The sequence below is a fragment of the Scomber scombrus genome, chromosome 1, assembly GCF_963691925.1.
Source record: "Scomber scombrus chromosome 1, fScoSco1.1, whole genome shotgun sequence".
NCBI classification, from domain to species: Eukaryota; Metazoa; Chordata; class Actinopteri; order Scombriformes; family Scombridae; genus Scomber; species Scomber scombrus.
Genome location: NC_084970.1, coordinates 7,029,905 through 7,044,017, shown reverse-complemented (window position 1 = coordinate 7,044,017; position 14,113 = coordinate 7,029,905). Strand labels below are relative to the sequence as shown.

General features: G+C 41.8%; 1 protein-coding gene across 1 annotated transcript in view; it reads left to right on the top strand.

The window, feature by feature from the left end:
• The window catches only part of adamts18 (ADAM metallopeptidase with thrombospondin type 1 motif, 18), a 58,002-nt gene that overhangs the window by 23,620 nt on the left and 20,269 nt on the right, over positions 1-14,113 (top strand). Inside the window, exons 11-16 of the mRNA XM_062415051.1 lie at positions 1,523-1,618; positions 2,830-2,978; positions 9,856-10,028; positions 11,132-11,262; positions 12,155-12,278; positions 12,571-12,815. Coding sequence (XP_062271035.1) covers positions 1,523-1,618; positions 2,830-2,978; positions 9,856-10,028; positions 11,132-11,262; positions 12,155-12,278; positions 12,571-12,815 — 918 coding nt within the window. The remainder of the gene's footprint in view (positions 1-1,522; positions 1,619-2,829; positions 2,979-9,855; positions 10,029-11,131; positions 11,263-12,154; positions 12,279-12,570; positions 12,816-14,113) is intronic.

Here is a 14,113-nt window from a genome sequence, read left to right as displayed (position 1 = left end):
GAGACGGATGCCTTTACAACTTTCCAACATTTGACGAGAACACGTCTCAGATCGACTCCTGCGGTGGTCTGAACAATTGGATTTCAGTCTGTCTGTTTCTTGGGCACGTTTTACACTTTATTGAAATTGGATCCACCCAAAGACCTGCTGAGTTAGTACGTGTTAATGGGGTTTAAATAGTTTTCAAGGGAGTCCTGGCCAATAATGGAAACACAGTTTTGTTACACAAACCAACAAAGACATTCTAAGGCAGAAGAATAAGGAGAAGAGGAGGGATCATTCCCACACTAGATCATTATAACTAACTCTGTCCTGTGTACAGAGCGATCTATAGCAGCTGAATTGTCCCAGTTTTCCTGCACCCCAACAATCCTAAATCAGGTTTATTCATGTGCCCCTTTTGGCTAAGCTGAGACTTAACTAGATGAGTCTCCAGTAATGAGACAGAGCCCCCAAATCATATGGGGCCTGGAATTGCCTGCTTTACAGCGGTAATGATGCAGTGCTAAATTGGCACTTTATTAATTAGCATGATCTTTTCAAAACAACTTAGAACCCCCCGCATTTGACCGTCTATTAAAATGCATTCCTTTACTTGCAACCCCCAAGCCTTCTAGACTTGGTATAAGCCTTTATGTTAGGTGCATTCATTGCTGTTGATTCACATGTAAATGCTGTTTAAAATACTATGCACACCCCACATCCCCCCCCGCAGATTGTAATTGCTGGGAAATCGACTCGGCCAAATCGTATATATGACGGATTAGCGCAAATGACATCATCGTGGCTATTCATGACTTTTCTAAATCCCTGCTATGTTTCCCTAACAGAAGATCAAATACTACATCTGCATTTCTTAGACTTGTGTGCAAAGCCAGTGGGTGGTAAATTAACTTACACACTGATTAACAGTGGATTTGAGGCTGCCTTTCACACTTATTTCTTTATGGGGTTTCTTTTTTTGTGTGTGTGTCCCTGATGGGCTCATGTAGAATGATTTTAGCCTGCTGGTGTGGCTGTCAGCCACCTGCTCGGTGTCAGAGAAGTAGATCAGCATGAGGACAAAGATTCAAATTCACACACATGCACACACACACATACACATCTCTCTCCTGCTCTTACCCTCCCTCCTTCCTCTCTCGTTGCCAGTTTCAGTTGGGCGGGTTGCCAGACTCTGCCGCCTGTCTCTCGACCCGGGCTCTCCCTCTGTGCTCACTCGCTCGCTCTGTCTCTGTATTGTTGGGTCAGATGACACATACAATTAAAGGCCGTTTCATTAAAGAAGTACAGTGATTAGATTTGACACTGAGGCCTTGTGGGGAAGCTTATTTGCCTGTTATCAGGGGCTTATCGAGCTGTGCGATGGTGGTCCCGGCATGAAGCAGGTGCTGTCGGTCAGGGGGAGAGGAAAGAGTGAAGAATCAGTGCGTGCTCATAAGAAAAAGGATGGCTATAATAAACACCATATATGATATGATATGACATCCCCCACCTGTGTGTTTGTGTGTGTCTTCTTTGACAGGACATCTGCAAGTCGCTGTGGTGTCACCGCACAGGTCACCGGTGTGAGACTAAGTTCATGCCCGCTGCAGAAGGCACCAACTGTGGTCCTGACATGGTGAGGAAAGGTCTTCTGTTCCTCATCCTTCTGACGGGCACTTCCACTCTCTGTTGCACTAATTAGACACCAATAGACATTTTAAAATGACTGATAAATGGGTAAATATGGGCTTAAGGGTGTCTTATTGGACGCTTTTGCACATGTATGAGCATAAACATCAGAATTAGGAGGGAAAACAAACAAAACATCTGCTGAAAATGGGTGAAAACTTGATACAAACACACTACTTAAAGGATAATTCCACCTATTTTTGATAGTTCTAAAGAAATCTGACCAGGTAAGAAACAAGAAAAGTCAGAAAACAAACCACAGAGGACAGATTTTAAAATTATTACCCAAACTGTTCACTGTAACCAGCCATCGCCTCCCTTTTTTAACTTTGACCTACAGTACCTGCTATAGCTTTACAGTTTTCTTATGCAAAGACGGACTATTACCGGCATTTGGTTTAGACAATCTGGCTAAACTGTTAGCATGTTTGCAACCTGTCTCGACGTCTGACAGCTCGTTTCTTGCCCTGTGTTTTTTCTTTCGACATAGCCGACTTTGCCGTTATGTTCCCACATCTCAGCAATTACCTCCACGAGTTAAATATTTTCATAACTGATAGAAATAATGTCCATGAATATAAGACCCAAGTTGTAATAAACTAGAATTACCCTTTAAGTTGACATATTGTCACTCTCCTGAGCCAAAGTAAACCTTGCAATTTTTTAAATCCAGAGAAGACAACTCAAAGTAGATTATATTACAGTAACTGGCTGCTTATTTAATTCAAAGCACTACAGCAGAATCAATAAATACTTAATAAAATATCCATCCTTGCCACTTGTGCATGCACGTACCTGCAGGAGCATTTTGTGCTCTGTTAACTCTCCCAGCTGGACTCAGAACAGCTGCACCTCTTCATATATCGAAAGATGATATTTAGACCGAGAGAGAGGTGCTGATGTGTGTGAGTGCGGGCCTTGGCTTGGATTGGCTCGGGTGTGGTGCACAGTCTATGCGTGTGTGTGTGTGTGTGTGCATGTGTTTTTTGGCTTTAGCTAAAGAGTCTGGGTGTCCAGGTGTGGTGCTGGGCGTTTGTCCAAACCAGGAAACTCAGGCAAGACGCCCGGGCTGAAGCTAAAGTATTGATAAGAAAGTTATTTATGTGCCTCTTTTTTCTCCTCTCTTCGTTCATTTCCACCTTTCTCTCTTTTCTCCAGTGGTGTCGGAGGGGTCAGTGTGTTAAATATGGGGAGCACGGTCCCAGAGCTGTCCACGGCCAGTGGTCAGCCTGGTCCCAATGGTCCGATTGCTCCAGAACCTGCGGAGGAGGGGTCATGTACAGGGAGCGCTCCTGCACCAGCCCGAGGTAGACACACTTGCACTCACGTAATCTGCTATTAATCTTTCTTTTTGACGCTATTAAAAACATTAACTAGCCAAACACATAACAAAGTGATTCATGTTGTCACACGGCTGCTTCTACAATAAAAACTCCAGTCGCAGTTTGGGCCAGAAAGCAGTTCTTGAAGGCATCGTTTCCCCAAAATCCTTCCTTTCTGAACACCTGAAAGCGCTGTCTGCCAGGTATCTGTCAGCGACGCAGACATGCACACACATACTGTACATACGCGCACACACACAGATAACCGCTCTCATCAGTCAGGCTGACAGTCCAGACAGACAGACTATCTCTCCCCATGCTCCAGACAAGGAAAACCTCCTAATAGCATGCTCTTTTTCTCTAAAAGCCGCCAAGACAGTCAGAGAACGTCCCCCATTGCTGCTCACTCACACAAACATAATTCTACATAACTCTTCAGACCCACATCCCACAGTGAATATCTCTTTGTTAGCCGAGTGCTCGGTGCATGTCATTACACGCACGTGAGAGATTTCCAGTTTTAATGTGGCGTTTCATAACAGACACACAATCCTTCATTTTTATTCCCCAGAACACATAGGAGATTTATTAGATGTTTTTACACCTTTATTTTCTCATATACACTAGATTTCTGGATTTATTCTTGTTGTTCTGTCACTATGGTGCGACCACTTTATTGATTTTCTTGGCCCGCAACAACACCAGCACTTTAAATTTGGATGCAGGATGTCTGCAGTGGGATATTTAGAGGAAGGATTAATTTCCTCATCACTCATGCCATTACAGCCTCTCTGCTGCCGCTACGAAGTATGTGTTGTCCACTGACTGATTTTAGTATTTTTATTCTCAAATTACATTACACATGATGAACACTGACATTATTTTACAGTTGTTTGAAATGATTGATTTTGTTGTTAATTATGTTAAGGTTGCTACGTATTCTCTAGGAGTGATTGTTTGAACTAGCGACTTCTCCATAACAGGAACAGTCATGACGGGGATGGTGGAACCAATTAACAGTGTTTTTATTTTCTCACTCGTGCGAGCACAGCGTCGTGCGAACAGAAAAACGAAAGTCAACACAGATTCCTAGCACCTCTAATTTTTGTCACTGTTGCGTCTCTAGCCAGCTGTCAAATGAATTTTAAGCATGCTTGATAATTTAGCAAATTACAGTTCTGGAGGAGTTTATTCCTGGAAAAGATGTGATTTTCACTTAGGTAGATTTCTAAAGAATCACCTTGTTGTACTTGGCGGGAACATCAGTGCTATATGAAACACACATTCATGCATGAGCACACACACTCACATACATAAAGTTTCCAGCAAAATCATGACTAATGGATAATATCCAAAGCCAGTGTACATGTTGATTGGTGCACAGATCTCAAACTTCATCACAGAGGATCCACTGATTGGTTTGTACTCTACACTGTACTATTAATGATTGCCATCATTTAAAAATTAGTCATTGGAGGTTAGATCATAGTGGCATGTCATATCCAATCCTACATGTATGCACAGAGACTGTGTGTTTCTGTGTGTGTTAAAGTGCTGGTAAGATGTTTTTGACAGTGACAGGGATACTGTGCACGCAGTCACTGTCTTAATTACTGCTGCCGCTATGTATTGTATGTACACCAATCAGAGTTGACATATGTGGTCTTCATCTCTTCTCACACAGTCATTTAGTCATTTTTTTACAACATCACCAACTGACATTTCAGCTGCTTATAGTGCACACACTTCTGCTTCAAGTGAAATTTCAATTTTTCCCCCCAAATCGAGCCAAGTGACATCTCAGCTGCTTTCATTCCTCACTCTTCAAATGACAACTGAACTGCTCTCAGCACTCGCACATCAACTGACATTTTCACTGCTTTCATTTCTTATCGTTTAACTGAGAGTTTTTCTGCTTTCAGTGATTGCACCTCAAACCCTTTCAAGTCTCAGGTCTTCACCTGTGCATAAATAGGGTTTCCATCAGCATGGGTCAGTCTGCTTTTAACCATCCCAAGACAACACGGACAACCACCTAACACTATCTCTTCCATAGAACCTTATCATGTACTCTACCAGATGGCCCTCTGGTAGAGTACACTACCAGAGGGCACTTAAACGCATCAGTTTTTCAGTATTGTCAAGTTTAACTTTCAGAAGTCATTGTTGGGACACTTTCATTCCTCTTCAATAACAATAGGCATTTAATCATCTTAAAATGAAATAAAATTGTATTTGACTTTAACTCACCAATATGATTCGAAGCAGGACTTTAAGGAAATGCATTATGTTAATGGGCTGATATACATAGGCCTTTTATTAAGATAACATGAGCCCCTTACATATTAAGATAACATGTTTGCACTTACATATTAACAAGAACATTTTAATAAAAATGAGAATAACACAATTCAAGTGTATAACTGTAGCGTTACACGCATCCAAGTCTATTCATCTCATATACTTTAACACTGTTTCTTCAGCTCTTTTCAGAACTTTGAACTGATGCTTCAACTTTAATCAGGGCTTACATGTAAATTGCGATGTCAACTTGATTCAGTGCGTACACACAAAACAGGAACTGCTACTCCTTTCATACCTTCACTATTAACTTAATTTATTCTGGTAACTGTATTACGCCTGACGCCTCATCTATGACTTCTATGAATTTTCAACCTCGAGCACACTTACATTTCTTCATGCCTTTTCTAGTTTCATAAAGCCTTTTTTCATCACATCCACTCCATTAAGGAGTCAGTTCAGATATTCAGAGACTTCTACTATATCACTCTCTTCACTCCGCTGGCCTCATCACTGCTTACTTAACAGTGAGGCAGACACTGATGTGGCTGTTCTGTCCGTCACAGCTGACTCGTCTCTTAATCCCTCTGAGGGATCAAAGACGTTTTCTGAGGCAGACCAGCCCTCATATGATACACATTATACACCATGACTGGCAGACCAAAAAGGGCCACAGAGCCCTTTAAACCAGGTTATCTGTCAACTTCGTTTATCATTCCTGTGGCACTAAAGAGTGCTTAATAGCAGCAGCCTCTGAAAAATGGGTTGATGCTGCTAAACGGTAAGTTATGGGGTCAGTGGGACACCGAGGAGAAGGAGAGATGGAAGGAGCTAAATATCAGTTTCAGTAAAGCCAAGCCATGATATAATTATCAAAGGTGTTGTCAGATCAGTCACTAATCTGATGGGAAAACAAGAACATTATATGTTTTTTATGTTTTAGTACACTTTCTCATCCCCATCACTATCCTCAACCCTTCCACCCCTACACACACTTGCTGCTGTACCCCTTCATACACACTTTGACTTAATCCTAGCTGCATACCCCGGAGTCACGTTGTACACAGTGACTCATGAGATTCAGAGTCTGTTTGTGTGCGACTGTCCCCGATAATCGCGGAGATTATTTTGGCAGGGCCCCTCTGCTCCTAATCTGAAGAGAACAAAATGGATTAGCCCGAATCTGATTGCTTGTCTCTGTTATCATCCATACCCCTAAACTGGACCGTCTGAGGGATGTTCTCCTCAAATCTCATGACAGATCACTGAAATCTACTGTAAATCTTAACACTTAAAGATTCTAAACCAAATTGATGGGTTTTATGTCCAACTTGCAATGTGTGAACATGTGTGCATTTGTAACTAGAGATGAATCTCTATATAACTTTAAATACTATCATCTTATATTTCCTGTGTGTCTAAAAATGTCTAACTCGCTTTATAAAAATTGACATTGTGCTGCACTCTTTGTAGTCCTGCCCAAGGCTTTGACACTGTTGATCTTGATGCTTTATTAAATAGGCTGCTCCCCAGATATTTGATAAGGGTGTACCACAAGGATCAATTTTAGGCCCTCTGCTTTTTACTCAATAGGTCGATAATATCTGTTCCAATCCAACCTGCCAACTGAACATTATCCATTGCTGACTGCAGCGGCTCTGCAGCAAACTAGACCTTCTGTAGGTTACTGTCTGCTTTTGATGAGAAGTAGTATTTTAAAGCTGGAGTGTGGAACTATTCCATATAAATGAATGTCTGTTACATTGAAGCCCTTGCCAAACAAGGTCACACAATGGTGATTAAGCTTATCATTACAAGATAAATCTCTGTATTTCACAGTATACAAAGTTTTTCTCTTCTTGCTTGTAATGATTTTAATCTCAAATATACAAATCAGTTCAGATTTTCAACAAAATCTGTTCAGTTGGAGCTTGAGCCTACAAATCAAATAGCTTCTTGAACATTTTCACCTCTGCTCTGCTACAAAATCATCACTCAGCAGGAGGGGTCTTAAAAATCATTCATTTGATTCCGCACAAACTCATCCATTTTACGACTCAAGCATGTATCTCTTTCTCAGGCTATTAAAAGAGTTCTATTGGATCAGCTGGTTAAAGCCTTCCTTTCTAGGAGTTACTCCAAGATGGAAAATGAATCTTCTCCCCTTTCCCCTCCCCTCCACATCGCTCCTTGCTCCTCCATTCCCCCGTAGACCACCTGCCAGATCAAACACAGTCAACCTAATCCTCACCAACAAGCCTGGGAGATTAGGTTCACGATCTTGACCTGGTTTTGTGTGGTGCACATTTTGTCACACACTCATATTATAGGGAATGGGGGTTGATGGTGCTTAGATAGAGTCCTGTTTTGAGGAGTCTCCTGGTAGACTTGTAAAGGTGTTTTATAGGGGTTAGGCCCTTAGCACAGTAGCAGAATGTGGGTGTATTTACATGTGTGTGAAATACAGAGAGAGAGAGAGGGGCAGGGAGACAACAGGTGACCCAAGAATAAGACAAGACTAGACATCGTGACCTCTGACCTAAAGAAGTTCGGTCTCAGCTTCTGTTGCCAGGCAGATTTACCAGACTCCTGGGACATTTAAGCAACCTTAAAGACCTTTAGGGCTGCATTGGAGTTAGGTGTACAGACAGAAGAGGAGTAACTGAAACACAAACCGAAAACTTGTCATATCTGGTTTCTGTCTTGTTTTGGAAGTAGATTTACAGTCTTGATGATACTGGATGATCTAGGGAGACAGGAGGAGATGGGAAGAGAGGGCAAAGTAGAAAAGAAGTACAGAAATCTACAGTGTTGTGAAACTCAGGGGCAGCCTCTTCAGACAGCCCACTCCAAAATAATCCATCAAGTGCATTCAGTTCCATTCTGATGTAAACAGCTCCTCTTCAATGATCGCCTCTGATCAGAGCGCCTTGACTGACAGAGTATACGGTGTAGTCCCCTGCTGGCCCGCCGTAAGCACATTACCATATGGGCCGCGTTTGTCTGCTGCTAAGTCTTAATAGGATCAGGCCTATGAAAACCTGCGCCAAATCCACCCCCCCCCCCACTGAGGGAGGCAAGATCGGCACAGAGCAGATTTACACACACACACACACACACACACACACACACACACACACACACACACACACACACACACACACACACACACACACACACACACACACACACACACACCTTGAATGGCGCTCCATCACTCCTGGCAGCTCAGTCACTGTTTGATTGAGTCCAGGTCTGAACAGAGGAGGTGAATGGTGGGAGTTTAAGAAAAATGCAGTGAATTAGTTCTGATTGTTGCTGACATTCATTTTATGCAGACATTTTCAACATTGTTGCTGGTGAAGCAAATTCAAAAGACATATGCCTCTGGTTGCATTGTTCTCCTGGTGTTTACTGTTTCTATTAGGGACTTTTTCAGTTCCCTTGCCCAAGGATTTCATTACATAGTAACACTTAGTGAATTGTTTTTATTAGACATGCTTGATCCGCATGGTTCCTCAGTCTGTGTGTGTCTATGTGTGTGTGCAAACCACTTTGGGTAAATGGTGTAAATAGCTAAACTCAATTTTCTCTGTTGGTGGTTGTGCTTGAATTCCTGGCATGAGTTTAAAGGCCTGGGAAGTCTGACATGACTCCTTAATACTCACTATACATGTCAAGATCCTACTTGTCTTTTTTCTAGCAAGTGGTGATTGCTTTCATTATTTTTTATGGAATATTAAAGGCCCATTACCTCATGTTCTGTAGCATATATTCTTGTGTAATTAAAGAAGTGTTGATTTAGCATGGTGGGAAAACATCTGACATGGCATGCAAGCTTATTTTTGACAGCACATACATGAGCTTTAATCCTGTTAATCCAAAACCTTTTATACTTTGATCAGGGTTAGCAGTGTTCTGTCAAAAGTTTTGAGTTATATTTTAGGTTCATTTTTATTTGGTTAAATTATGATGTTTTTGATTTGGCTGTCTTCCAACAACCCTGGGTCAGGATCAACACACTGATTTGGGGATACCAACGTGAAAGTCTTTTATTTTTGAGAAATATGCCAATCTTTGTTTATTCAAAGTGTAAAAAAATGGTCTTGTCTTCACGGTGAGGTTGCTAGGCTACCAGCAGAGATGCTAGGAAGAGCTATGCTAGCTGTTTCTGCCTGTTTACAGTCTTTAAGCTAAATTAAGATACCTAGCTACTTGCTGTAGCTTCATGTTTAATGGAGAGACACGGGAGAGGTATTGACATATGAATCCCTGATAAATACACAAAATAAGGGTATTTTCCAAAATATCTGAGTATTTGAACATGTACAGGTGTATCTCATTAAATGGTTCCTAATGAGTACAAGCAGCACATGCACTATTCTGTCTATTCTAATCAGCTAGCTTCATCTCTTTTCTGAAATAAACTTACATTTGAGCACTTGGTTTAGTGTTCTAAATAGAGATGTTCATTGAGTTACTGACACATTGGTAACAATCCATTGGCAATAAAACACACTTATCCGCCTGGCTTCTCTCTCCTTCTTCCTCACTCATCCAGGCCACAGAACAATGGTAAATTTTGCTCGGGCTCCAGCCGTCTCAACCAGCTGTGTAATAACAGGCCGTGCCCCCTCAATGCAGTGGACTTCAGGGCCCAGCAATGTGCCGAGTACAACAGCAAGCCCTTCCGAGGATGGTACTACAAGTGGAAGCCCTACACCAAAGTGGACGGTAAGGTGATTAGTTGATTAGACTGTGAAGAATCTGCTCAGTCCTTGAACACTTGAGTTGAGGGCGTGTTTGTTGCTCTATGGAGGATTGTAGAAACTGTGGGAAAATTCTTAGATAAGGTCACAGTGAGTGAAATTCACTTAACATGGTTCTTTTGTCAGCAAATGTAGAAGATCAAAACTACTTTTTCCCCCCAAATCCTTCTTTGAGATGTTATTTTTTTGTGAATTAAGAGATTTTCTATCTTTAAATCACTGAGTGCTTCCGGAGGATTATGAACACGTCCCATGATTTAATGCATTCTTGGCACATAATGCACAAGAAAATACATTTAATTGTTCAAACACAACACAGTGACACTAAATAAACTTAAAATTGCAGATTGCTCAGGGCAAGCTCTTTCTTGTCTTAATTCTGCTCATCTATTATATTCTACTCTGCTGCACTCTACTAATTCAAATCTCTTTGAAACAGTGTTTCTGTAATGCCAACTTCTATTTACTGCTGCAATGATTACGGCCAGAAAGCTGGAGGAAACTATCACTCTGTGTAATATGCATGGGAGACATGTAGACACCTGCACCCTCTGACACAGTGGGGATAGATTTAAAAAGGAAGCCTGCGGGCCAGCTTTGTAACATAGAGTGAGGGAGAGAGAGGGAGAGTGCAGTGAAGGAGAGCAGTGTTTGGCCGTCTTCCCAGGCCTGTTTAAGCTGTTGATGAATGGGGGGTGATGTAGAGAGGAACAGATTCTGAACTGCCTTCTGGGACCTTGGGCCAAGTCACCTTCACCGTCATTTATTTTAATCAAAGGCGGCTGTAGAGGCTTGTCTGTGATAACTGATCTGAACTACAAAATAAACCTGTAGCCCCACATGAATACCCTTGGGTGCATTCATTGTCAGTTCCTGTCTTTTCCAATTCAGAAGGAGCTGCACATACTGTATGTGTAACAGGTTGCAGTAGCTACTGTAACTTCAAATAAACCAGATCACAGAAGAACTTGAGTAAATCAGAATTCCCTCTACAACTAACACATTTGTCTGATGCCACCACTTGTTGGTGCCATTTTTAAAGTGTGTATATATACTTTCTGTTTGCAGATGAAGACATCTGTAAGCTGTACTGCATTGCAGAGGACTTTGACTTCTTCTTCGCCATGTCCAGCAAGGTCAAAGATGGCACCTCTTGCTCTGACCACAAAGGAGACATCTGCATTGACGGAGTGTGCGAGGTACACTGGCTTTATTAATTCAAGCTGCACAATGAAACTATTCTTCTCAAGTGGTAATGGGAGATAAATGTTGCATGACGTAGTTTTTCGACTTGACAGTACATGGCAATGGCTTTGCATGCTTGACTATCTCAAGGTCATAGGAGAGGCACAGATGAGAGGTAGCAAGAATCAAGTGCATTTTTAGACACCGCTGTAAGACCTGGTCAACTGCACTGTTTTGTGGCTATTTGTGTGATGTGCTATTTTTGTGTGGCTTTAATTGGCACAGGCACACTCACACAGACTATAAAATCAACACTTTAATATGTGATGTTTGCCTTTTTGAGACTTTTATCACTCCAGTACACATGCTAACATGTATTTCCGAACTTGAATGAAGACATTCAAGTGCAAATGTCTATTAGATCTTTAAGAGCCAACTCCTTGTGTTGTGCTAATATTACTGCAGTTCAATAAATGATTATAGCTGACATTTTGGTGCGTGCACATTCAGCTCCACATCCAAATGAGAGGTTTAGATAATTGGGTTAAACAGGGGATTTATATAAAACCTGTCTGGTTGTCTAAACCAGTCATGTTGCTGGCCAAACGTGCTGTACTGTAAAGGAAGTAATTATTGCCAATATATCATGTAATTGCTTTTACAACATATGAGGGCATAAAAAAAAGGTGGGGAGTATTTTTTTCTGCAAGCAAAAAAGGGTACTGTGTGTCCTAGCATGTGTCTACCTCAGACTATTAATTGCAGAACTAAAAACCTGTAGAAGCAGGTTTTAAAACCTGGGCTTCTTGACAAGGTTGATGGACAGTCTCTTTAATGTATTACTGTATTTTGTCTGTTTTTCTTAATTTCCTAGCACTAAACAAAGGTATCTGTTTGTGTATGTAGACTGTGGGCTGTGACCAGATTCTGGGTTCCAAGGCTTCTCTGGATGCCTGTGGAGTCTGTAAGGGAGACAACTCTACTTGCAAGTTCTTCAAGGGACAATACTCCCTTCAGCACAGGGCTAACGGTAAGCCTGTCTTTGTCTTAGTTTGTAGCATAGACTAAGTACTTCTGCAGGATAAAGGGAGACTTTAGTGAACACTGTGTAAAACCCTGCACCACATGAACCTCATCCCACTTTATTATGGATTGTTCCACTTCATTTATGTGCTGTAACACAAAAAGACTAGAGACGTGGTTCAGTGCATACAGACTTTGTCTATGTGGATGGCTATCTTGACTGTGTAATAAACCATACAGAAATATCTAAGCATGATTTAGCCTGACTTTCTTCCATTTCTCTCCATTTTTTGTACTAGAGTATTACTCCATGGTAACAGTCCCAGCTGGTGCACGAAGCATTCGCGTTCAAGAAATGGAGGTCTCCACCAGCTACCTGGCAGTTCGCTCCTTGAAGAGGAAGTACTACCTGACTGGGGACTGGACAGTGGACTGGCCCGGAAAGTTCCACTTTGGTGGGACTGTGTTCGACTACCAGCGTTCTTTCAACAAGCCAGAGAGCCTGTATGCCGCTGGACCTACTAATGAGACGCTGGTGTTTGAAGTAAGCCGCCACTGCTCGGGTGACGTCCGTTTATAGCAATTGACAGTGACAGGGTCCCTGGCAGAGCCGCCGCGCCTCTTTTTTTTAATGTCTGGACAGGACGAGACCTAGATGAAGACAGAAGTTAGGGTGGGGGAAGGCAGAGTGGTGGAGAGATCAGGGGTGGTTGCAGCTGCCTGTAATGCTGCTGTGGGGGATTGATTTTTCAGGGTGATTGGTTACATCAGGGATGTTGGGTTTGAGGGGGGGGGTTAAAGGCTTTAATCTGAATAAGCTTTTGGGGGCATGATAGCCTGTTTGAACCCCCACATTGAATGTCCAAAACTGTCATCTTTTTGAGCGAGAAAGGGAGAGAAAGACAATAAAAGAATAAAATAAAAGAGGGTAAGAGGTGAAGTAGAAGAAGACAAAAGCTTCATGACATAACAAGGATGAATTCAAATCAAAGCAAACTGTTTAAAGGGTCCGTTCATACAGAATACACTGTCAAAATTTTCCATATGGACTGATTCTTAAGTAGAACAGAAAATAGCAACAAGAGCAGAAATCTAGAGGGCAAATATCATAAAATCTGGACAAATTAAACCAAAAGCCTGTATCCACAGATGCCAGTAAAATATTTTTTTTTCTTATTCTGGTTCAGATTCCTTTAAGCTTTAATTGAGTGACAGAGAGAATAGTGTGGACGTCAGGCAGAGGGAAATACAGCACAATTAGTCTAAATCAGCCTTTGTATAGCCCCTTGTTTATATGCGGTACAGTCTCTTGGTACTGGCAGTTCTAGTGTAAACACAGAGTCACGTGCTCGTCTACATACACGTATTCAAAGCCATGGATGTGGCCCCTGTGGCCACTGACCTCAAAAGCTCTTTGTTGCAGACATGTGATTCAAGGCTAATAGAGCGAGAAAAATCCCTAAGTCAACTGCCCTTTAGAGTCGGGTTTGAAACGTATAAAATCAGATGGTTCTTTAAGTGAGATGTTCAGCATATTAGAGTTTGTGATTTATGAGCTGATGGTACTCTTTTTGTGTCAGAAGCCAGAGCCTGGAAGGGAGGGCGAGTGTTTACCCATCATGAAGCAGCTGAATGTGACGCTGGACAGGCATATCCTCCTGACAGCAAAACTAGCCTAGTCATTCACCTTTTGACTTTGTAGGTTTAAGTGAATGGTATTGGGATGTGTGGGATGTTCTTCCCACATAACTTTGTCAGCAAAAGCATTTATTTTCTCTTCAACTCTGAACCCTAGGCGTCGAAACAGAAGTGGAAACCAGGTGAAGACTGATAGTCATGTAA